Here is a 25,831-nt window from a genome sequence, read left to right on the forward strand (position 1 = left end):
TAAACACTTGATGAAAAAGATAATGAACAATTTTGTGGTTATGGCAATGTTACAAAAAAAATTAAACAACAAAACTAATGTGGCCAGAGAATTACTTTTTGCAAATACAATTCCTTTTATTCAATGGATGTCTGAAAACAAAAAACACTCATCACTGAAAATAAAATATACATACTAACCAATTAAAGTACCAATATTTGTTTGAAATTAAATTTACATCATAATTTATATGTCAGTTACAAAGGTAATTAAAAATGTAAACATAAACTACAAAGTACAGATTGTCAGTTACACATGTTCAGCAGAATGTATGAACTGAATGGAATATTGATTCTCCTACATCCATATATATTCGTACTGACTGAAACTTTGCCAACCAAAGCACACAATGAACCTTCTGTTGTGGAGTCCACATCTCAAGTGACTACAATTGCAATGTGAGTCAGCTTGCCTGTGCATGCATATTCTGCTGACCTTGAGAGTATACCGAACAAATCTTGGAGATATTTCCTGTTGATTGAATCTATGTTTAAGAGATTATGGCAACTGTTTTCTAAACATAGGCCATTACCTTTGGATACCTTTAGCTAAGACAAAAGTAACAACACAAAACAGCTGTGCTGGCTCACCAGAAGGTTAAACTGTTAATAAACAGTAATATCAGGAAGTTTTTGTTGTATTTTGATGCAGTTTGGCACAAGAAACCAGACCTGGTGGAATCAAGCAGCTGGCAATTGCATCAGACAAATATACCCCCACCCATTATAACATCTAATCCTGAATTTCTAGGTCAAACTGGTTGTTTCCCAACTGAAGATGCCTGATTTGACAGCTGAGAGAACATAATGACAAATTCAACAGTACAGCTTGTAGCCATTCCAAAAGAGAACTATGAAAATTGTTTTCAGCAAAGGGATTGCTGGGTTATAGTACAGGTATATATATGTATTTGAAACTCCTTACCTACCGATTGATCTTTTGTCCATACGTTAAGGGTGATGAGGGAAGCTTAACTCCAGATTTTTAACACCCCACTGCAATAGATTTTTGAAAAACTCGAAATACTCAAAAAGTTTTTGAAATGCGTTTTTCTATGCATTTTAGATAAGTTTTTCAAACAAAAAATGTAGAGGACATTCTTCTCTACAATTAATGTCTTTGAAGTTATGCCGTATAATTTGAAATTGAAATACTAGGTGGTACTGAAGTTGTAAAAAACGTTGTAAACAACTAGACCGGTTTCGAACACGTGCCCAATTCACAACGTTTTCACACTTTCACAAGCTACAGCTCCAAAACAGTAAGTCGTACAAGAAAATTGTTTAATAAAAATTGTCTGTTTTTTTGAGATTAACAACTTTTCCAAATGCAATACACACAAAAAACAATTTTTTCCGGTGAGAAAACCAAAAAAACACGTTTTTTACAACTTCAGTGCCACCTAGTATTTCAATTTCAAATTATACGGCATAACTTTAAAGACATTAATTGTAGAGGAGAATGTCCTCTACATTTTTTGTTTGAAAAACTTTTCTCTAAAATGCATAGATTCAGAGAAAAACGCATTTCAAAAACTTTTCGAGTTTTTCAAAAATCTATGGGAGGGGATGTTAAAAATCTGGAGTTAAGCTTCCCTCATCACCCCTAACATATGGAAAAAACATCAATCGGTAGGTAAAGATTTTCAAATAAAAATACAAATTGACTGTACTATTAAGTGTGTGGAGTCAAAAGGGAAATGGTCTGAAGGAGACTAGGACTGGAAACCATTTCTCCAGAGTCTATGATCAGTTACTTTTTAAACAGAATTTGTAACCTCTAATGAGTTAACCAGCAGGAAGCATGGCACTCAATGTCAAAACATTTCCAACTCTGCGAGTTTTGTTACAAAATTGATCTATATTAAAGCTATACATTACTTACAAACCTACATAATAATACATTATATACACATTTTCCCCAAGTTTTAATTTAAAAGGATTCTCCATCACATCCTTAGGTGTAAGAAAATAATCCTAAATTATTTTAGGATTTATTATAGTTATTTTTCCTAAAAATAACAAAATTATAATGTAATAATGCAAAATAAAATAATGCACTAAACTGTAAATTTGGAATAAAACTTAGATCATTATATATTCAGTTACTAACATGAAAATACATATTTGTTCAGTTAGATAAGTACTTTATTGTAACATTGATCCGGGTAGTCAATGAAAAAGAACTAATTTTTTTTGTTAGTAAAGTGAATATGCATAATTAGAACTCACTCAAATCTTAGTGATTTGAAATAACTCATTACTCTACTTTACTTTAATTTCTGCTGTACACTTGTTACAGCTAGAATAATACTAGCAATACACCTAATAATGTTCTAACAGCAATGTAAATAGCTCTGAAAACTAGCAGAGTATTTAAAACATTGCGTAAATTCTGTTTTAAAGGTCATAAACAGGTTCATAACTAATAACCACAGGTAACATTAGAAATTTATTTTTAACAAATGATAATGAAGTGTTATTTCATTACAAAAAGAAAAAAAGAAAAGGACGCCTTATTAGAAATAAGTTCCTATGTCTTTTTATAAGTACCTGGTTTCATGCCAACTATTAAAACTTTTTGGCATAATTAACAATACTTATAAATTTTGACTAAAGGAAGCCCTTTTTGGGCTTCCAAAAGTTAAAAATACCTTGTGTTTAATTTACAGTGAATCGCTATTTTAGCCAAGAACACAATTTTTGTTTACAATAGTTTTATTGTTTGTTTATTTTCAGTGCAAGCATGGAAAGCTGTAGCTGAAATGGAGGAACCAGAACCAGATCTCACCTCTCCATTTGAATTCTGTTAGTCAATGATGAAGAGTGGTCACTTAAAAAGATTGCACTTCTTGATGTAACTGTTTATTATAATGTTTATTTTAAAATGCACTTTACAGCTGAAGAATGTAGGTTTATACCAAAACAATGAAGATTATCATTAAATTTTACCATATAATTAACAACTCTTGAGTTTTCCTAACTGAAAATATTTATGTAATGTTTCATTATTTTTTTAATTTTGTAATTCATAACTCATAGCAGTCTTTGAAACTGAAAGTACTTAGGCAACGGTTAATATTATTCCAAAATAATAATACTTAAAAATATAATTCAAGCATTTATTTTAGGTCTCCAAATTACAGCACTTATGTTTCTTGATGCATATTGTGAAATATTAGTATGAATTAACTGATGCTTCATGTATATCAGATGTCACAGATACATATTTGATGATACAGACCGGTATTTTGATTTAGTCTATTTATTAGTTTTTCTAACATTTAAAAATTAAAAACTTAACTTATATTTATTCTAATTTTTTTGTACCAACAATATTTGTACACACAATTAATGCAGCATAAAATATTTACGATACATAACAATAAAAATTTGGAGGATTCTTATAAGAAAAAAGGAAACACTCACTAAATTAAATGCTCCAATTCCCATTCTAACACCACTCTCAAAATGGACTTCATGACTTTCATTATTCCAATGTTTAGTATTCAGAATTGTTTGGCAATCTCTGAAATATAATCAAATAATAAGAGTAGTAATAATAATAAACTAAATACATAGAAAACAGAAGCTTACCTATAAATTTTTATAAAAACCTAGCTGACCTGGCAATGCTTTGCCACTGCTAGATTTGAGTATATATATATATATACATATATACATAGATTAAATGAACACAAATGAAAGATTGATAAAACATTAAAAAACTGAACGTTACAGAACGTCACAAAATGTAACCTTTCCCTTCTTCCCATCTTCTCCTTTTTTCCTTTTCACCCTTTCTCCCTATTTCCCTTTTTCCATTTTTCACTAAAATATTTATTTTTATATAACTAATATGTATTCTGAATATGAGCCAAATCGGACCATAAATGCAATTTTTCCAAATATCTCAACCCCAGCACCATCTAGCGGGCTCATTTTTTGTAGAGGTATTTCTTTCCATATAAGTAACACGTATTCTGAATGTGAGCTCTATCAGACCATTAATACAATTTTTCAAAATATCTTGACCCACTAGTTAGTGCCAACTAGTGGGTCTTTTTTTAAAAAAACTATTTCTTTTCATGTTAACTAATATAAATATGTTAACTCATATTCTGAATATGAGTCTAGTTGGACCATAAATACAATTTTCCAAATATCTTGCCACCTAGTGTGTCCAAATTAATTAAGAAACCTTTGTGGGTGTGCGCACAACAACTTGCCAAATTTCATCGCAATTGGATGAATGATATAAGACACATACGGGACAGACAAACAAACACTCATTTTTATAAATATATAAGATAAGGATCAAAAACTTACATCTCATTTATCAGAAACTAAATGAGTAATGAATACATTTCATAAATTATCAAGACTGACTGTCAATTGACCCAAAATGCTTCTAATTCTTTCATCATTGAGCAACTGAATCCTAATAGGTACCAGTTACTTATAAGTCATCAGAATTGTCTGATGACTTATAAGTCATTGTCTGATGAGTTGTTTCCACATAAGGAAACAAAAATTTTTTTTCAAACTTTAAAAAATATGCACTTTTGGATAAATTCAAGGTCAAATAAATGTTTTGGTTATCTTGAACTATTAATGTCACAAAGTCTTGCTAAATGATATATCATATGAAACCCCATTCCAAGAGCTTTAAAATGACACCAAATTGAAGTCTCTAGCTCTTATAGACGCTGAGATAATTAATTTTTTGTAATTACCTGAACCTTATGTTTGGTAATTTTTTCACTTTATTACGGGGTCCTACACAAAAAACTGAGCGACTAAAAAATCTGAAAAAATTTTTTTTTGCATCACTTTATAAATATGACTAATCCTGTGAATTTTGTTGAAATTAGTGATGGTCAAATTGTGAGGCTTGTTGATTTGACATGGAATGACCCCAGTACTGTGAGAGACATTTTGGAAATTCATAAAAAGATGATATGCACAATCAAATAAAAGATGAAACCAATTTGGAATGGCAAGAAAATTCTGATGACAGAATATAAAGAATTTTGGACCACAATCATGTCAGAAGTTTATCGTAAAATGATGAATTGGCTTTAGAGGACAATTCAAAACAAATGATACAAGATGCTTACAATGGGTGCTTTTGTATGAAAAGATACAATCCCACAATGGAAGCTGCATATAAACTTGAGTACTCCCTACAGGGAAATTTTCAAATATCCCAGACATATACTGAAACTGGCATCGAGAATCTACCATCTCTTCCCCAAAATAAAGGTCTCTCTGATTACACATTAATCTCACCTTTTGAAACAAATGAGGAGCTGATCGACAGAATTAATGGCTGGACACTTAGGCTGCTGGAGTTCTTTGATGAAGTCTGCAAAAGCAGACTTCATCAGTGCCTGGTATAGTTATGTATACAATACAATCTTTATCTTTTTTGTTTAACAACAAAAAATCAATTTCAGAATTATTTAACTTCCATAATCTATAAGATCTTTCATTAAACATTAGTATGTCTACAGGCATCTATCCTTATAATAAATTGTTTAATTTTCAAAATACTACACACTCAAAATGTATGGAACCACCAGATTAAAAGAGATGCAACTGACCCAAGACTCAAACAGCTATTCATATTTAAATATTACATTCATGAAAATATGATTTTAACAGATACAGAAAACTAAAAAAATAAATAAATAAAAAACAAAGTAACTGAGAAGGGAATTTTAAACAGGACAAATTTTTTTATAAAGCAATAACCATAAATAACTGTACTATATTCAAAGTAAACAAGGAAGGAAATAAATGCAACAGATAATGAGATATTCAGTACCTCAACCTACTGTGTTATTAGAATTATCTCAAATCGTTTGATATCGTTTCGTTCTAATTCACTTAGCCTTGAATGCCTAAAGATTTGTATATGGATTACATCTCATTTTACTCCCCCCCCCCCCTCTAAATTACTACATTGTATAAATTTTTAATAGTTTGTATTCTTTTATTACACAACAGCCAGGTCAACTGTTTTTATTTTATCAATAATTTTATTGATAAAATCATATATATGATTTGTAGAATCAAGAAAGTTTTATAACTCTTAGACAGCTTTAGATATATATAATAAACTTCAATTATATTTTCGTATTTATTTTATTTAATTTAGTTAAACTTAAATTATAATATATAACATTCAATACTACAAAAAACTTGCCAAAACTAGACCTTAAAGTAAGAAATAATTTCAGTAACAGAGATTAGTTTTTTGAATGTTAATTTTACTTACTTATATGAAGTAAAACATGACCTGATTTTTAATCCAGCTTTTATAAAACTAACTAATGTTTCATCTTCAATAAATGTCAGCATAGCTTTCAATAACAAGGATTCTGCATAACATAATTCAGCATGAATTTCCTCTGAAAAAAAAAGAATAACTGTGCATAAGATCTTGGATTTGAACAAATAATCAGCAGCATAGTTTAAACCAAACAGTTAAAATGTTAATGAGAATCATACTTTATTAAATGGTCATAATTATGGACACACTATAGAATTCATATATAATATTCTCCAAAAATAATTTTTCTTTACTGTTGTACACAGATGAAAAACAATTCTTCAAATATTTACAATTGTTTTTAAGTGTTTTCAAAATAAATAAAAAAAAATTGGTTTACATCATTTTGCTTGCAGTATAAAAGTAAATTAATAACAGCATTTATACTGTTTTATAAAAAAAAATCTTCACAAATTTTATATTTTTGCTAGGATTATCACAATTGATTTGACTGTTAGTCCAGTGTTTGGTGGTATAAAGTAGTAAAGTATTACTACTTTAAATTTACTACAAAAAATTTTTAAGAACATCTTTTGCTTAGAATTTATTCCTCCATCAATTTCTGCGCTTATTTTGAATGTAATAATTTCCATCCCCAAGAAGGGGTGGCATACACCCCTTCTTGGGGATGGTAAAAGCACACATCAGCACTATATAATTTCTGTTCCTTGAGCTATTCCCTAATTACTGTCCAAATTTCACGTCAATCGGTTTTGTCAAAAAGAATTCTGAGCAAAAAACCGTCAAACACTGGACTATGTTATTTTCTGCCTTTCCTAGCATTACCACTCTATTCATAGTTGACGTGTTTCAGATTACTTCCATTCACAAAACTTTAACGAGCACTAAAAGTAGTTTTGAGGTACTCTGAAACAGGTCAACTACAAATGCTAGAAAGACAATGCGTGGAAAGGAAGAAAATAACTCTCAAATTAAAAAAAAATTCTTAAAAATTAGTTGCTTAGAGAAATAATTATAATAAAGTAAACTTTACTAATTGGAACATCACTATTATTAAGTTATTATTTGAACTGGTAGCTATTTTTATTAACAGGTCTACCCTAAAATCAAGCTTATGCACACTCACAAACTTCTGATTAGTCCAGTCCAGTTTTACACCCTTACCAAGAAAGACACATCATAAAATAAAATCTGTTAAAAGTACGGTCCAGGAACTTCCTGACATGCCTCATAATACATATATAACAAAATTATAACTATACTCCTATGGAATTAAAACTTTTTCTTCCGTCCTAAAATATGTGAAGTTCATAGTTTCCAAAACTGAAATTTTTCTGTTTGAATTTTATATTAAAAATAAATATTTGAAAATTAAAAATTTTCCAAATATTTTCTAAAACAATATGGCTACTTATAAGATTGCCATTTGCAAGCAAAAGGCAAAAGTCATGCATCTTATTAAAGTAGAAAAAAAAAGAATGTAATGAAAAACATGAGGATTCACCAGCCAAAGGTGACTTAAGACAGAAATGTATTAATATTTATCCAACTACATTAAATGTTCTGACTAATTTCTTTGAATTTTCTTTGAACTGGAAATACTTTGAATATCAAAATTATAATAACCTTGGTCCCTAACTAGATAAGATCTCTGTTATGATTGCATATGAACCAGTTTATAAAAAACCTGGAATAGCTACAAAGCACTTAATGGGCAACAGCATCAATCTTTTTTTTTTAAGTTAAAATACATAAGAAGAAAGGTAAATAAATTGTTACATAAAAAAAACTACATACAAAAAATTAAGGTACAGAGAAATGTATGCATGATTTAAGCACAGTATTAACATGATAATTACATAATGAAGAAAGAAGAGATTTTATTTTATTTAAAATTCACTTGAATAGATACAATATTCTGCAATACGTTAATATAAATATAATAAAAAGCTAAAAATATAAATACAATAAATAATTTCTAATAATATCAAGTCTGCTCTCAATACTTGAGCAGAGAGCAAGAATAATGATAAACATAAGAGTAATCAAACAAAAAAATCTTATCAAGATCATAATTTACATCTAAAACAACATTTCTTAAAATACCACTCCAAGTAGAAAGGAAATAATTTACAGGAAACCACAATATACTGTAAATCAAATACAAATGCAATATAACTTATCATATACAACACATATACAACACATAACTATAATTTATTCATATATAATTATAAAAAGTACAAGATGTAAATTTCAAAAATAAAAAACCTACTACATATACAGAAAAGATATTACATATGGTACCATAAATGTTTAAATTAACTGAAGTATTATTTCTACTTCAGCAAAAATAATAACAATGAATAGTTTTATAAATAATGAATTTTTTTTGAATATAACATATTTCAAATCGGTTAACTATTTTACCAGTTTTAACATATATAATGAATTTCTGTTTACAAAAATCAGTTCAGTTTATTTGGAAGTGAAGATTACAGAGATGTAATTACCACACTACTAAAAGTTTTAATAAGTGTAATAATATAAAATTAGATAAATGATACTATTTGTCTAACAATTTAAGTAGGAACAGTACAGTAGTAGATATTTCAATATAGCTTACCAGTTGAATAATGATCATAATTTATTCTTTTAACCATCTTTCCAAGAGAGTCAGAAAATGTGTTCTTTTTCCGGTAGTAGTTACAGAGATTCATACTGCATTTAAGAGCATCGGATGCTTTTTGAATATTTGCCTACACAAAATAAATACAACAGTAATAATAAGAGGTATTTAACTGGCTAGTGGTACGTGTGTGTGTTAATACACAAATAAACACTAGTAAATATATTGTCCAGCATTAAAGTCAAACCTGTTTTGGAAGTTTCTGCTGAATTAGAAGAATATAAATTATTGCAATGACTGTACTGATAAGTACAACTACAAGGGAATCTCTAAAGTAGACTGCTGGGAAATTTCTCTCCTTAAGGCTGGTGAACCTGTGTCATACATGGCCACGCTAGTAACTTGCACACTGTATTACTGTCTATAAGTTGTCGCATTATAGTATCTTTGATTACGTGTAAGTTATTACATTATAAACTGAATAGGAAAATCAATGTTGCCACCAACTGTGAAATATGTAGTCATACGTTTTTTAAACCATCCAAACGTTAAGCCGGCTGAAATTCATAGGCAGTTGGTTGCTGTGTATGGTGATAATATAATGAATGAAAGAAACGTCCAAAAATGGTGTCAACCTCAATCACCAACCAGACAAACAAAGGTCAAGCCACAGCCATTTGGACGGAAACTGATGGCCACAGTTTTTTGGAATCAGTTTGGCATACTGCTGATCAATTTCATGCCACGTGGAACGACTATAAATGCAGAAGCCTACTGCAAAACTCTAAGTTACGGCGCGCCATTCAAAATCGGCAACATGAGCAGCTGATCGATGGCGTCATCCTGCAGCACAATAATGCACGTCTACATGTTGTGGGTCCAACACGTGATTTACAGAGAACATTAAATTTTCATTAATAACTATGAAATTTTTTTTTAGTTTTTTAAAACTACTTCTTATATTTTGAAACTAGAAATAACTTTGTATAATCTTAAAAAAACTTTTATCTAAGATATTTAAAAATTACTTCTTCTACCCATAAACAGATAACTTATCAAATGTGCAGGTTGTTCAACTTAAAAGAAGCCCCATCACTTAGTTTAGTCTGTAAATAATAGTTTATTGGCAAACTCTTACATAATAATTTACAAAAGGTGTTGAAATTATGTCCACCCACTTCTAAGCATTTGTCAATACATTTGACCAAGTTGGCTGGCTACTTTTGTTAGCTGTAAGCTGTCTATTTCCTGGATGGCATTGGCAATGTTTGTTTTCAATTCCTATAGGGTGTGTGGATTGCTCCTACGCACAATTTCTTTTAAGTAACTCCACAGAAAGATCAGGGGATCTTAGTGGCCACAATCCTTTAGAAATGATTCTTCTACCTAAAAAATCCTGTAGCATCTCCATCGTAAAGCAAGCAGAGTATGGCAAGTGGTGCTGTCCGGTTGCAACCAGCAGTCACACTCATCCTTCGCAGTAAGGTTTGTGCAGGAGAGATTAAACGAAATGTACAGGTTTTCAGTACTTCAGGTCCAGTAGTTCTAACCCACCTGGTTGGTCTAGTGGTGAACTTGTCATCGCAAATCAGTTGATTTGAAAGTCAAGAGTTCTAAGGTTCAAATCTTAGTAAAGGCAGTTACTTTTATACGAATACTAGATTATGGATACCGGTGTTCTTTATTTATTGGTTGGGTTTCAATTAACCACACATCTCGAGAATAGTCATGGAAAACCTGCATTTGATACGAATAACATTTCAGCATTAAAATGCTGAATGCCCTCACGGCAGTGTGGGCTGAACCTAGTAAAAAGTTCTTTTCCTTGCTTGGTCTCCACAAAGATTTACGAGATCATGTAACTGCTGCTTTAATGTCCTGTACGACCTGGATCGTAAAAACTGACCCGTGTTGGGCACATTTCTGGTCTAACACCAAACCTGTTCCACAAAATTTTTTAACTAAATTCTGAATAACACTTTTCACTGGTGCCGCCTTTTCAAATTTTTCCCTGAATTTTCACCAACACACAACATGAGATTTCATCCCTAAATAAGTTTCCAACCACGAATACACATTCTTCAACAGTTAACTGCATTTTAACAAAACACGATTACACAACTTAGTTCAAAAGCCAGTGCTTGACACAGATTGGCAATACTAAAATATGCAGGCAATAAACTGTCCTCCTCATTTCAGCTCCAGTCATACCAACATATTCCATATTATTTTACCCATCTCATACCAATATATGTACTTTAATAAAATATGCATTTAACTAATGAATGATGGGGGCCTCTTTTAAGTTAACACCAGCATCATAAGTAGATCCAGACAGTTAAAATGTTAACTAATTAGATACTGTGCTTTTTATAGTTTCTACTCTCTGCCCTAAATAACACACAAATAAATTTTCTGCATTCAGAAAATTCATTCACAAAGATCATACTTAAATTCAAATCACCCTGTCATGGATAATTAATGAGCAACTATTCATAATGTGTTAATATGTACAAAGACTCTCCAGTAAGAATCTGCCAGAAGAGTTTATTGCTTAACCGAAACTTTCACATGTTATTTCTGGGAATAGACAAGAGTTTTCCTTCAGGAAACCTGTGCGAATTTGGATGGCTTTTAGTTCATAGAGGAAAAGAAATTTGTTGCAACATATACATCTGAAGTGGTGATTGAAAATCATTAATCAGTGATGTGGTGCTTTAATCATGGGTAAAATTCCCTAATCTCCTCAGGAATTCTGCAAAATGGACTCATGCATCTAGGAGGAGCCATGAAATACTCCCGTGGATAAGACTCTCAATTTTGTCATCCCTCCCTGTTTATATTAACTCTCTTCTTATACTCGATTTCTTTTTTGATGGGTTTTTGACTACATGCCCACTGGACTTATTCTAAGGGTTTTGGGATAAAAAGTTACTTGATATCTAAATAGTCTGGTGAAAGCAGTTATGCATATAATGGTATAACTTGACCAGGCTATCTGTTTCTTAACTAATGGCAGTAATAAAATTCAATTTATGGAATGAAAATGCTAATCAGGAAAACCAGCCATCCACATATACAGAGTTCAATAGAATGATCTGACAATTTTAGAGGGACATAAAAAAAAAATATATTTCATAGTATTATAAAGTTTAAAGTATCAAATTAAAAAGCAATATATACAGTTTTAATGACAATATACTGATTTTAATTGAATATTATGTTGTCCAAATGTTTCCTATTTTTCCACATGACTCATTTAACCTCTTTCTAAAACCTTTTCATCGCTCATGGAACTGCTGCAATTTCACGTTGAATGACATCCTTGAGTTCTGCAATTAAACATGATCAACCATACTAGACCTTATCTTTAAGATATCCCCACAGGAAAAGTTACAAACAGCCAGGTCAGGTAAATGCGCTGACCAGGAAATGTCACTGTGTCATGAAATCAAAAGTCCTGAAAAGGTTTCTCGAAGAACATCCATGGAAACTCTCACCATATGAGCAGTGGCACCATCTTGTTGAAACCAAATTTAATCACTAAGCTTGTTCAGTTTCAGCAGCAAAAAGTCGTGCAACATTGTTACATATCAATGAGCCATTATTGTTACTCTGTAATTTGACTCCTCAAAAAAATATGGGCCATTATGCTGAATTTTGAAGCTGCACACCACACTGTAACATAATGACTGTGAAGTAGACACTGGTGAAATTCTCATGGGTTATTGGCAGCCCAAAAATGGTAATTCTCCTTACTGACAGATTCAGAGAGGTGAAAATGTACCTCATCACTTAAAAGAATAACGGCGTTGTGGTAGACATTTGTGAGGATGAACTCAAATGCTGCTTTACAAGACACCCAATCATTTACACTGAGTTCGTGCACTAGCATTATTTTGTAAGAGTAGAACTGAGGGTAGTCATGGAGGATTTTTCTTACACTCTAATCAGAAATGCCTAGTGCAGCAGCATAACTTGCTGCTGAACGTCATGGAGAATGCGTTACGGCTAACTTTACAACATCATTGTTTTTGGGCATTCTAATGCTTTCTTTTCATCCAGCTGATTCCATTTTTAAAGCAGATGATGTGTTTTGAAAGATTTTACCCACAGTAACATTGTATTCCTACTGGGAACAGACGTGTTTCAATTTAAATTAAAATGTTTGCAAAATAAACGCTGTATAGTGTAAAGGGAATTGTTATTTTTAAAATAGGCTTCAACCACACACACATGATGTTCACTGGACCAACTCATAATGGCAACTGAAATGGTGTGACTAGTGCTAGGCAAGACCAAACTGACTAGTGCTTGAAACCCAACCGTCTCACTGACAGTTACGCCAATATAACACCAACTAAAAAACTGTCAATCACTCTGCCGGATACTGTATAAATAAAACTGAGAATATTTTTCTGCATGAGCAGTAGAATCGATTTTCTGTAAATATGAACATGTTAAAAGCAGAGCTTTAAAAATTCTTTGAAAAAATACTGCTTTAATCATTTACTAACTTTCATCAATTTGTAGATGATACAAAAATCTTTAAATTGACTATACATTGCAAGATTTCAGCTTATCATTCTGCTATAAGTCAAACACAGAAAATGTAATCCCAAAAACAACATATTGTGTTATGAGACTGCTAATAATATCTAAATACTGGAAATAAACAGGTCATAAGCTATCACACCTAAAAGTCGTATTAACAATTGATTCACAGTGTGCAGCCTGAAAGAATATTTAATAAAAACCAACTACTCAAAAATTTAAATATATAATATAGAAGTACTCACAGGTTCAAATGTAAGTACTGCCTCCAGAAAATGGAAAACTGAATTACCAACAGTGTGGTACATACTCGTACCGACCCTGAAACAAAAAAAAACTTTCAGCTTTTCACATTACAGTTATAACTCTAGTAGATGCCCGAGCCTACAGATACCAGGTTCTACAACGTACTTTCACTGATACTTATCATTTTCACAATAACTGGAAACAAACTGTAACTTGAAGCATATCATTTATTTTTTAATAAAGTATTTATTTTTATTTTCTAAAAACGTTTTACATATTTATTTACATTTCAAATGAACACAGTGTCACTAACCTGAGATTATACAGTAAAATATAATTTATTTTTTTGGAAACTAATTTACAATTTTTTTAACAAAATAACAAATACTAATCAAATGGTTTCAACCCACTTGTCAAATTTGTTTATTGTCATATATTTTAGAATATACATTCATTTTTTTCATAATTCCACATGTTATGATAATGATCTTGCCACAAGAAATTTTCTCACAGGCCAGTGTTGGCACTTTACTTAGATGTTCCATTCCCATAAGCATGGATACTTAGTATGAAGGATATCTCTATAGGAAAGACCGAGAGGAAATTTCTCTCTTTAAGGTTGGTGAATCTGTGTTGTTCATGGTCACACTAGTAATGTAGACACTAAATTGTTGTCTGTAAGTTGTCGCCTTGTAGTATTTTGATTATGTGCAAGTTATTACATTATAAAATGAATAGGAAAATCAATGTTGCCGCCGACTGTGAAATACATGGAGTCATACATTTTTAAGTCATCAAACATTAAGTTGGCTGAAATTCATAGGCAGTTTGTTGCAATGTACAGTGACAATGTAATGAATGAAAGAAACATCCGAAAATAGTATGAAAGGTTTAGAAATAACAGAACTGATGTGCATGATGAAGAACATTTAGGGAGGCCCTCAATAATCACCGAGGACTTGTTGAAAGCGTTGATAATGAAATCAGAAAAATTGCGCTCAACGATTTCCAACCTGGGCCTTCTTTTTCCTGATGTTTCAAGAGCTGTTACTAGTCGCACTGTTCATGAACATTTAGGCTTCAGATAGGTTTGTACACATTCAGTGCCACACATCTTAATAGAACATCACAAAATTATCCGAATGGGATCTGCTTTGGAATTTTTGTTGCACTACACAGAAAAAGGTGATGAGTTCCTTAATTCGATTGTTACTGGTGATGAAACATGGATTTCATACTACACGCCAAAAAGAAAAAAGTGAATGGTGTCATCCTCAATCACCAAACAAACCAACAAAGGTCAAGCCACTGCTACTTGAACACAAATTGATGGCCACAGTCTTTTGGGATTGGTTGGCATGCTGCTGACTGATTTCATGCCACGTGGAACAACTATAAATGCAGAAGCGTACTGTGAAACTCTACGTAAGTTACGGTACACCATTCAAAATCAGCGACGTGAGCGGCTGACCAACAGCATTGTCCTGCTGCACAATAATGCACATCCACATGTTGCAGATCCGAAACGTGATTTACTGAGAACATTTGGATGGAAAATTTACAATCATCCACCATATAGTCCAGACTTAGCTTCTTCTGATTACCATTTGTTTGGGAAATTGAAAGAATTTTTGAGTGGTAAGCAATTCACAGGTGATGATGGACTTAAAAATGCTATTAATCAGTGGCTGAATGGACTGGCGGCAGAAGAATACGGTGAGGGTATATTGAAGCTGGTGTAGCACTACGATAAATGTCTTAATTCATGTGGCGATTATATAGAGAAGTGGTATAAGCATGTAATTTAAGAGAAATAAAAAATATTTATAAAGTTTTCAGAATAAATATTACAATGAAACTTTAGAGATAACCTCTCGTACATCCACCCTGCTGATCTAGAAGGGTACACAGTATTTTAAGGTACCAATCAGTTTTGTTCTTTATAATTTAGCAAGTCAGTTCTAAATTAACAAAACTTCCCTTTTTGGCATACTGAATGACCAACACATACACAGGCATACTTGTTTCCATTACGCAAAAAAATGGCTTTTTAAACTTCTTTTAGAAGAGTCAATAAAACATCTTCACTTTGTACTTAAGGCCAAATTTATATATCAAACTGTCAATATCATTGTAATACACTAAATTCATGCTCCTGTTAGAAATAGGGAGCAAATTTTTGTTTTCTCTTTCTATATAATTAAATAGACATTCTACTGCCAATAAGTTCTTTTCCTTTAATCTGGACCCCAAAAATTCATCAGAATCTTACAGTAAGTCCAAAGCTTTTACTATATCATTTAGTTTGGTTCAATAAAAAAACTAAGGACCCTTTATTATCTTCATCACAATAAAATTCTTGATCATTACCTTTTTCATCAGTATTTAAATTAGAAACATCAGAAAGCTCTTTTAACATTTAGGGAGTAAGAGGCACTGAGACTTCTGAACTGTGTGGAACAGATATGAGTGCCGACAGAAGATCTGGATATAAAACAGTCTTCTTATTTTTGGAATTGATAAAATATCTTATCTTTTTCTCATCACAACAGCAAAAAAAAAAAAGTCACTGGAATGATTTTTTGACTCCCTCCAAATCATTAGGATACCAAATTCTAATTAATTCTTTTTACTTTTTGACAATCTTCTCAGATCCTCTGTGCAAAAAAATAAAACAAAGTTTTTGAGGAGCCCATAATTTACCTTGATCTCAAACGTAAACTTTGTTACAACAAAAGATGTTATTCCAAAGTATCCATGATAAACTTTCCTAATAATATATGTAATGTTCCTTTGATTTTTTTTTAATGCAAACTATTCACCACAAATGCAACAAAAGTTGTCTGTAGAGTTTACACTACCACTGCTACTAATTTTATCACACATATCACTAAATGCAGCAAAACTAAACTAACAGTTTACAGCTAAGAACAAGATAAACGAGATCACAACTGACACATACATTGTGTCTAAGTCTCTTTTTGCATTGTGTTTTGAGCTGTTCGTCGAGTGTATACCTTCGACAGTTCTTTGCGAATCTGATTTAGAGTGCTTTAGCAACGGTAGCATCATTTGCTTCAGAGACTCGTTAATCACTACTTGTGCACACAGTGCAAGGCAAAAATTTGTTCGGGCACCCGCCTCAGCGTGGCAATAAGGTGGCAACGATTGCTGGGCATAAGCCCCTGTAATGAATAAAGGGTAGCGCCCTTTAGTCCTACTCACATTCTTTTAAGAATGAGGGCAGTAATCTGTGGTTTCTTGCCGTATGTTGGACATATTGCACTTAATCTATCCAACAGCGGCAAGAGGTGCATAGACTACTAAGGTCTTCGGCTGCCGGCTCACTGCGGGCAGTTGTCACATTCGTGGGCTTGCCCAGCTTAGTGCAGTAGGAGGAAGACAGCGAGAATCTTGTTTAATCTTAGGGTTAGTTAGTATGGACTCTTTGGTCATGGAAAGTTTCGAGGAGGTCCGCAAGTCCAGGAGGAAGTGAAATCCGGAGCCCGTGCCGTCTACCTTCTCTGAGGATGTCGAGCGCGATGGACACGGGCGCACCCGCCCGGGCTAAGCCACTTCCGACTGTGGAGGAGTTTCGAAAAGCGGACGGCAGACCAGGCAGTTCTGCCCCACTGGCCTAAGGTAATCCAGGAGGACCTGGACTACCTCATAGAGTTTCTTTCCCTTCCCGGCGGCATAAGGGTTGGGACGAGAAAGACGATGATTCCAAAGCTGATGAAGATAAAGGTGGCGGTAGCGGAATTAGCAGATGGTTTCAAATTTTGGCTTCTACGCCCAAGGAAGTCAAGATGTTCCCAAAGTCGTGCAGGCCCCAGCGCAGCCCAGGCGCTACGCTGATGTTTTGAAAAACAAGCGGGAAGCCAGCAAGGTGGCTAAGAAGCCAGAGGTACTCTTTGTCAATAGGGCGGAGGGCTCGAAGACCACGAGCCAGCAACTAAAACGCGACTTTCAGGTTGCCCTTCGTGGTAACCGAAAGGAGCTTCGAATCAGGGACATTAAGGAGACCAGAAAAGGGCTGGTAGTGGTTGCTGATAACAAGGAGACTGTGTCCGAGTCATCACGGAGTCTCCGGCTGTGAAGAAGCTTGAGGTCAAGGTTGACCCCCAAGTGGTTGAGAAGGCCACGGGTCATAATTTATGACATTGAGCGGAGCCTCTCTGATGAGGAGGTTTGTCTCTCATTCGAGAGCAAAACACCGACTTGGACGAGGCTTAGTTTAAGGACCAGTGTAGGTTGGTCTTCAAGACTAGCAAGCGTGATTACCCACGGTATCACGGTGTCTTCGTGTTAGAGACTACTCACCACCAGAGGTTCGTGTCGGAGGGACGAATCATCTTGGACTTTGCATCCTGTCGCGTCAAGGAGTACCTTGACGTACAGCGGTGCTTCAAGTGTTGTAGGTTTGGCCACAGGGCCAAGTTCTGTAAGTAAGCGTCGGTCTGCGCGCATTGTGGCGAGAAAAGTTATAAGCGTGACGACTGTCCGCAGAAAAAGGAGGCTCCGTCTTCCGTTAACTGTAAAAGGTTACGCAAAAGTCATAGGCACTCGGTGAATAGTAAGGAGTGTGGTTGCTACTTGAGAGCAGTTGAGATGTACTTCAACTCTCTTGATAGTTAGGTTCGGTCAACTCAATACCCAGGGAGCCTATGCAGTCCAAGTTGAGTTAGGTGAGGTTGTTGAGAAACGGAGCCTCGATGTTCTCCTTCTACAGCACCCGTAAGTGGTTAAGGGTGGTCTGCCAGGTTTTTCAGGCTGGAATAAGTTTTACGTTGGTGATAGTAATTCCGCCGTGCTGTGCAGGAAGTCCTTAGATAGGGTCTTCATACGGCAGGCCTCTGACACGCATCACGTCGTTGTTTAGCTTGCTGTGAATGGTTTCGACCTGGTCGTTGTTAGTTCGTACTTTCAGTACAGAGATCCCACTGAACAGCATTTGGAAAGATGGGATAGAATTATTAGGCTGGTAGCGAGTCGTCGTATTGTTATAGGAGTTGATGCGAACGCCAAACCGCTTCTTTGGCACAGTAGGATCACGGACGACGGCGCTGAATTAATCGCAATGAATTAATTCGCTATCAAGACTGCACGCCGATCAGGATCATCCGCACGCTATGCGGCCCTCCTAAGCCGGCCCACAGTCCGCTTCATCGCAGTCAATTCCCGAGTCCACCACCCAGCTACTCTTTCTCGACCCGTACTTCATCAGTTTGGTTTCATCGCGCAGCATCAGTTTGATGTTTTCAATGTAGCCGGCGAGTTGACTACCTTCGCCGGTGCAGTTGGTTTGCGGAGGATCTTCCATGGTACCAACATTGATGTTACCATAGCTAAGGATATCCCTGGTAGGATTCTAAATTGGTCGGTAGTCAATGATTGCGAAAGCGATCACAGACTAATAGTTTTTGATTGGGTAGGTGGGCTGCGCGATGTCTTCAGGGCGGACGTTCCTATTCAGCAGGGACCCTTCCTGCACAGGCAGGCGGATTAGCCCAAGTTTTCTAATATTCTTGCGGCCAGGCTGCGAGTTTTTACTCGAAGTCTGGACGAGGTCCCATTAGACGACCTGGCAGAGAATTTCTCGTCTGCGGTAGTAGAAGCCGCTGAACACTCTATCCCAGGAAGTACGGGTCGAGAAAGAGTAGCTGGGTGGTGGACTCGGGAATTGACTGCGATGAAGCGGACTGTGGGCCGGCTTAGGAGGGCCGCATAGCGTGCGGATGATCCTGATCGGCGTGCAGTCTTGATAGCGAATTATCGTCGGAAGAGGACCGAGTATTTTCACAAGGTTAGGTCTTGTCTTCTAAACGTGATTCCTGGCGCCCTTTTGTACAAGAGCAGGGAAATAAGGACCCATGGAATGTTGTCTATCGAGTTCTTGGTCATAAGCGGAAAAGACATTCTTCTGTCGGCTCTCTCGACCCAGGATGGTGTTGTTATAGATAAAGATAAAGATTCAGACACTGAGATTATATCTTCAGAAATTACTGAGGCGGAAGTCCGTCAAGTAATTTGTAGCCTAGCTAGGAATAAAGCCCCCGGATATGATGATATCACGGTGGAGCTCCTTGTTAGGGTTTTCAATAGGTTGCTTTTTGCTGGGCACTCCCAGCGTGCTGGAAATGTGGTGTGTTGAAACTGCTCTTCAAAGGTGGCGACAAGGATCCCACTGTAAGTTCCTCTTACCGTCCTCTGACGCTCTTGCCTGTAATAGGTAAGGTTTTCGAGAAGGTCTTGTACCTCCGCATTAACAGTAGATTAACTTCTAGCCATATCCTGATGGATGAATAGTATGGTTTCCCCCCACCCCGGCAAGGGTACAGAGGACGCGCTTCTTAGGGTCATGGATTTGGCTTCAGCCAACGAGTGCAAGTATGTACTCGGTGTCTTTTTGGATATATCCGGGGCGTTCAAAAACTTGTGGTGACCCTCTGCCTTGTTTCAACTGCAACAGCGTGGTTGCACGCTAAATGAGATTAGAACTCTCTCGAGTTACTTCAGCGACAGAACTGTTTTACTTCGTGACGGCAGTTCGGAGGTAGGCAAGACCCTGTCTAAAGGTTGTCCACAGGGCAATGTACTAGGTCCACTCGTTTGGGTCGTTGAGTTCGACTCTCTCATGCGATTGCGGATACCCAGAGGCTGTCGCATCGTGGCTTATGCCGACGATGGGCTGCTGCTGGTCGAGGGCAACTCGCGTGGCGAGATAGAGCTCAGGACGACACAAGCATGTAAGATATTAAGGTTGTGGAGTCTTCAGCATAAGATGGTTTTCAGTGCGGAGAAAATCACTATGATGTTCTTGAAGGGCCACCTAGCTGCAACCCGTTACCCGCGGGTTGTGATGGACGGCCTTCCAATTAGGTATATTACCGTTCAGAAGTATCTGGGTGTCATCCTTGATGAGAGACTTCTCTTCAAGGAGCACCTCCAGTTTGTAGCGAAGGCCATCAATGCTTTTTTCGGTGTCCGTAGAGTCATCCATACCGATTGAGGGTTGAATTACCGTACCATGCGTATTCTTTACAAAGGTGTCTGTGAGGACATAATGTTGTACGCTGCGCGCAGACGAGCGCAGCGTACAACATACAATTTCAATTCAATGTTTAGAAATATGAATTGTAAACAATTCATGTTTCATTTTGGTTACAATTTCAATGTTATAGGGACATTCTTTTGCGAGCCCAGCGTCTTCTGTTGTTAGCTGTTGGCGGCGGCTACAGGACTGTTTCGTGAGAGACAGTGACTGTAATCGCTGGAATAAAACCCCTAGATATTTTGGCTACGGAGCGTAGCCAGGGGTATATTTCTAAGAAGGGAGGCCTTCTAACGTCAGGGCGTATACGAGAAATTGAAAACCAAGATTTTGACTCTCGGCAAGCTAGGTGGAACCATTCTTCTACTGGTCGATACACGCATGGTATTTTTCCAAATGTTAGAGCGTTGCGAGCTGTTAGATGGGTTTCCTCCAATCGGCATATTACTCAATTTATTTCGGGACATGGTGCTTTTAGGGATAGTTTGGCTAGGTTCAGGTTGGTTGACTCCAGCTTATGTCCGGACTGTAGGGTCGATGACACGGTAGACCATGTCCTGTATGTCCGTCCACGGTACGAAGCTGAGCGTACCAGAGTTATTAGGGAGCTTGAGAGAGTAAACTCCTTCTTTGGTCTGCGAATCTACTGGAGGATTCGTAGAGACTGGACAAGTGTGGCTGGCTTCCTTTGATTCCTCGCCCAACGTAGAGGATTTAGTAAAATCGGAACCCGGGCGGCTAGGGTCCGCCTGGACAGTTTGACTGGCCGAAGGTAGGAGCTTTGGCACCGAGCCACGATTAGTTAGAAAGAGGTGACTTTGATTGTTGAAGCTGTCGGCGGAACGGTAACTGTACTGCCGAAGGGCATGGGACACCATGCAGCCGTGAGGTGTAGCGGCATCTCCACGATAGTTTATTGTGGTGAATGTCACATGGGACTCTGTGATGGAGCCGAGTGGGAGTAGGTCTGTCCGCCTCTCTCTAGTGGGCCAGACCGGAGTCCATAATTTAACCTGAGTCTGGGGTTTATTAAAGTTTAAGTTGAGTTCACTAAGGGAACTAGGATTAAATTTCGTTGTTGCGATCAACATGTTTGATGGTGTTGTGTTTATTTGGCTCGAATTACGAGACATTCACGAAATTGGCTCATAATAAGTAGAACTAGGCGCGGGGTTCGCGCTTCCGCGAACTCGGTTAGCTAGTTCAGAGGGATACGATGTAGGGCATTCAAGATGTCCGGACGTGGCCTACAGCGAAGGCAATAAACTGAGTTATTAAACCACTGATGCAAATGTCTACCGAGGCATTTACATCGGTGGTATCCCAACGAGGACAGGCTTATTACTATGAGATGTAAAAAGTCAGAGGTCGATATACAACTCCCGTTAAAGCCCAGCAGGGCAAGGAACGGGGAGGGGGGGAGACCCGAACGTCACTAAGCGGGTGTCTTCCCCTACGGAGTTGGGATGACACATACTTCTAGATGTGTTTTCATCATTTGCAAACTATTTAAGTCAAAGAATAATCACTGATAGTATTTCTGTATGAAAGATTTGACAAATTGGCAAATTTACAACAATTCTTAATTTTGGGGGACTATTAAAAAAAAACCAAGAAATAAAAAGTATGATTATGATGATAGCTATTGATAAAAGTTTATAAATAACAGTAAATTTGTTCATTACAACTTGAAATAACTATACTACAGAGTGATTTTTTAGTCCTGTTACCCAATTTTAAATGTAATTTAAGAAAGGGAAATTTAGGTGGAATAAAAAATGTATTTGTTACTTACAGAAGAGATTTAATGAAAAGCTATTACTTACATAATTGTTAAAGAATATGCTCAAAATGCCCACCCCTTGCGGTTATACACGCACGGACTCTTTTCAGCATATTAACAGAAACCTTTTTAAGAGTTGCATTGGAAATATTCGTGATTAAGTCTGTAATATTGACTTTAAGTTCATCAATAGTGTGAGGATTGTTTTTGAAGGCCTCGGACTTAATATAGCCCCACAAAAAGTAGTCAGGAGATGTGAGGTCTGTGGGGACCTTGGAGGCCATAAGCCCTTGCTTATTATTCGATCATCAAAGAACTCTTGCAGAAAATCCATGGTTTCTCGAGACGTGTGGCATGTAGCGCCGACTTGCTGAAACCAGCAATACCGTTCTTGAGGTTCCAGGAGGGACACAAATTGGCGCACAATATTCCTGTATACTTCACCATTTACTGTCTATTCGAAGAATATCGGTCCGACTATACGATGACGAGATATCGCACACCACACACCAATTTTTTCAGGATGCAAAGATTCTTGTAAAACGTTAGGATTTTCAACCGCCCAATTTCGACAGTTTTGACTGTTCACATAACCATCGAGATGGATCCAAGCTTTATCACTAAAGAACACTGTGTTTAAAAATTCGATTCCGTTATCATTTACGAGAGACCAAAACCAACGGCAATATTACAATCGCTTGTTTATATCTGGAGGCTGAAGCTCTTGGACTAATTGTACGCGATACGGATACAATTTCAATTTTTTAGCATCTTTCTGAAGACTCGAATATGACAAACCGAGTTGCGTGGCAAGTTTTCGTAAACTTTTCCGTGGAGAATTGAGCAATCTTGTTTTCACATTCTCTAAAACGTTATCTGTCAAGCGAGTTGGTCGACCACTACGTTTTCTGTCGCAAACACTACTTGTCTCTCGAAATCGGTTTGCTAGCCTAGAAATTGACATTTTTTTCTGGCGGAGGAACACCAACAAATTTAATTTGAAATGATTCTTTTACATCGCGTACGATTTCGTAGCAAAATATTGTTCAAGAAAAATCTCCTACACAAGTTACCGTGAAATAACTCAACATATTTAGCTCCCCAAATTAAACACTTTGAATCCAACAAAATGAAAGCATAATGTTGCTTAACACCGCTTGCATTTTTTAAATAACTATCCTCAAGCAATGAAATATCGCCCTTGGTACAAATCATGAATGTTTTATCGAATCAATTAGACCAGATTAGTTTAATTTTATAATTTATTTTTAAAACAATTAATGTACACGATATACAGAAAACAAAATGTTTAATTAATTTGACATTCTCACTTTCATAAATGTATTCAAACTAAATAACATAAGAATTTTTTTAATCTTGTGAAGGTTATATTAACAGACAAACTCACAATTCGGTATTAGACAATAATAACTCATCAAATGGATTTTAGTTTCTGCAAGGAGATAAATTACCCAGCATAATTTTGTATCTTAATAATTTCTTATCTATAACTCTTATTAGCGACAAACTAATACATCTTTGATTATACCCAAAACTTTCAGTGTTTTTAAATGTATAAAAACCAGTAATTAACACTGCCAAATCGGCCTCACAAAACAGAAGGTAAGACTGCCTGCAAAAATTGATGACAGATTTAAGCAATAATAATTAATATCAATAAAATGCAACATAATAAATACACATCTTCTTTTGTTACAGCCAACCTCAGAAAGAGATCTTGATGTATTTTTTCTCTTATGTAGAATAACACTAACATCAATAATAATATAATTAAATTTTCAGAATTACAACTCACAGTTTGGAGAACTATATCAACCATTTTTAAAAAAATTGAAGATATCAAACATTCATCATTTTTCCTGTTTAAACACCTTAACTAACATATGTAATTTCAGAAGTTCATGTAACCAAACTAAAAATTATTGCAATACTAGTGGTGGTGATAATGTGTTAGTTTTTACTAACCCCACCCACAAAGAGTACATCTTTTTGGAAAAAAGCCCTTCATATCTGGGTTTGTAAGTTTACAATACTATAAAAGTTTATCATAGATATATCAAAGATAAGCATAAAACTCTCCCCCACAATTCATTTGTTTTATTTTTTTAAGTAGCATCAACTGCTATGCTCAATTGTGACAATTAAATATCAATTTGCTGTACCCAACACTATTTAACTCTTTCAAGACTAAGCTCATGCACCTGTTTTAATCTTTTAGACTGACGTTTTCACCTTTTTCTAAAAAATCATACCAAATCTACTTTTTAATGTAATGTGTTTAAATTAAATTAAAGCTCAGAACTTGGTGTTTCCACTAAAATAATATTTAAGGAATCTTAGGTTTTATGTTTTTCAAAATTATTTATTGAATAATGCCATGTTTCCCCTATTCTAAAAAATTCTTCCATCAACTGGTAAGGAAAACATTATATCATAAAATTTATCACATAAAACTAGAATAACATATATATATATATATATATATATATATATATATATATATATGTTTATATATATATATAAACATATATATATTAAATAAATATATATTAACATATATATATTAAATATATATATATATATATATATATATATATATATATATATAATAAAAATGAAATTATAAAACCAAAATTCATATATACAAAAAAAGGTTTTATAGTAGTAGTATATGCTACAAACTGAAATAAGTTGTCTTGAAAACTAGTGTTCAGCCATAGAGATCGATGGTTTCCCACATAAAGAACAGCTCAATACTTTGATTACAAAAATCGTTAGAATTTAACAGAACACCAATGAAAAGAAAATGAACTATATTGGGTGATACTGAAGTCAGTAAACAAATAGCATACAGGAAAACGTTTTTTAGAACAATATAATCCCAACACTGTACCTCATCCAGTTGTCGAATGGTGGACTAAAACATTACACCCTATCATGTATGGCTGTCGACTGGAAAGTGTTAAACTTTGGTAATCTACTGGAATCAGTTTATTAAAAACCACAGACATTTATTTTCTTAAACATCCTTCAGTTTCCAGGATACTTCTACCAGAGATGTTCCAGAACTATCATATTATGAGGGATACAATTACCAACATACCTAAAGGCCTGTTATTATTACTGATAATAGTTTACTATCTCAGTCTTCATTATATCTGTGACACATGTAAAGAAGTGCCAGTTACAGTTTCTTTCTCTGAGAGAA

General features: G+C 35.1%; 1 protein-coding gene across 1 annotated transcript in view; it reads right to left on the minus strand.

Annotated features, from left to right (window-relative positions):
- LOC142323616 (tetratricopeptide repeat protein 39B-like) overlaps nt 1-25,831 on the minus strand; it is a 62,034-nt gene that overhangs the window by 26,478 nt on the left and 9,725 nt on the right. The window contains exons 3-6 of the mRNA XM_075363483.1: nt 13,765-13,840; nt 8,963-9,095; nt 6,322-6,454; nt 3,468-3,567 (exon numbers count right to left, since the gene is read on the minus strand). Of these exons, the coding sequence (XP_075219598.1) occupies nt 3,468-3,567; nt 6,322-6,454; nt 8,963-9,095; nt 13,765-13,840 (442 nt within the window). The remainder of the gene's footprint in view (nt 1-3,467; nt 3,568-6,321; nt 6,455-8,962; nt 9,096-13,764; nt 13,841-25,831) is intronic.

The sequence above is a fragment of the Lycorma delicatula genome, chromosome 4 (genome assembly GCF_047948215.1).
Source record: "Lycorma delicatula isolate Av1 chromosome 4, ASM4794821v1, whole genome shotgun sequence".
In the NCBI taxonomy this organism is placed as follows: domain Eukaryota; kingdom Metazoa; phylum Arthropoda; class Insecta; order Hemiptera; family Fulgoridae; genus Lycorma; species Lycorma delicatula.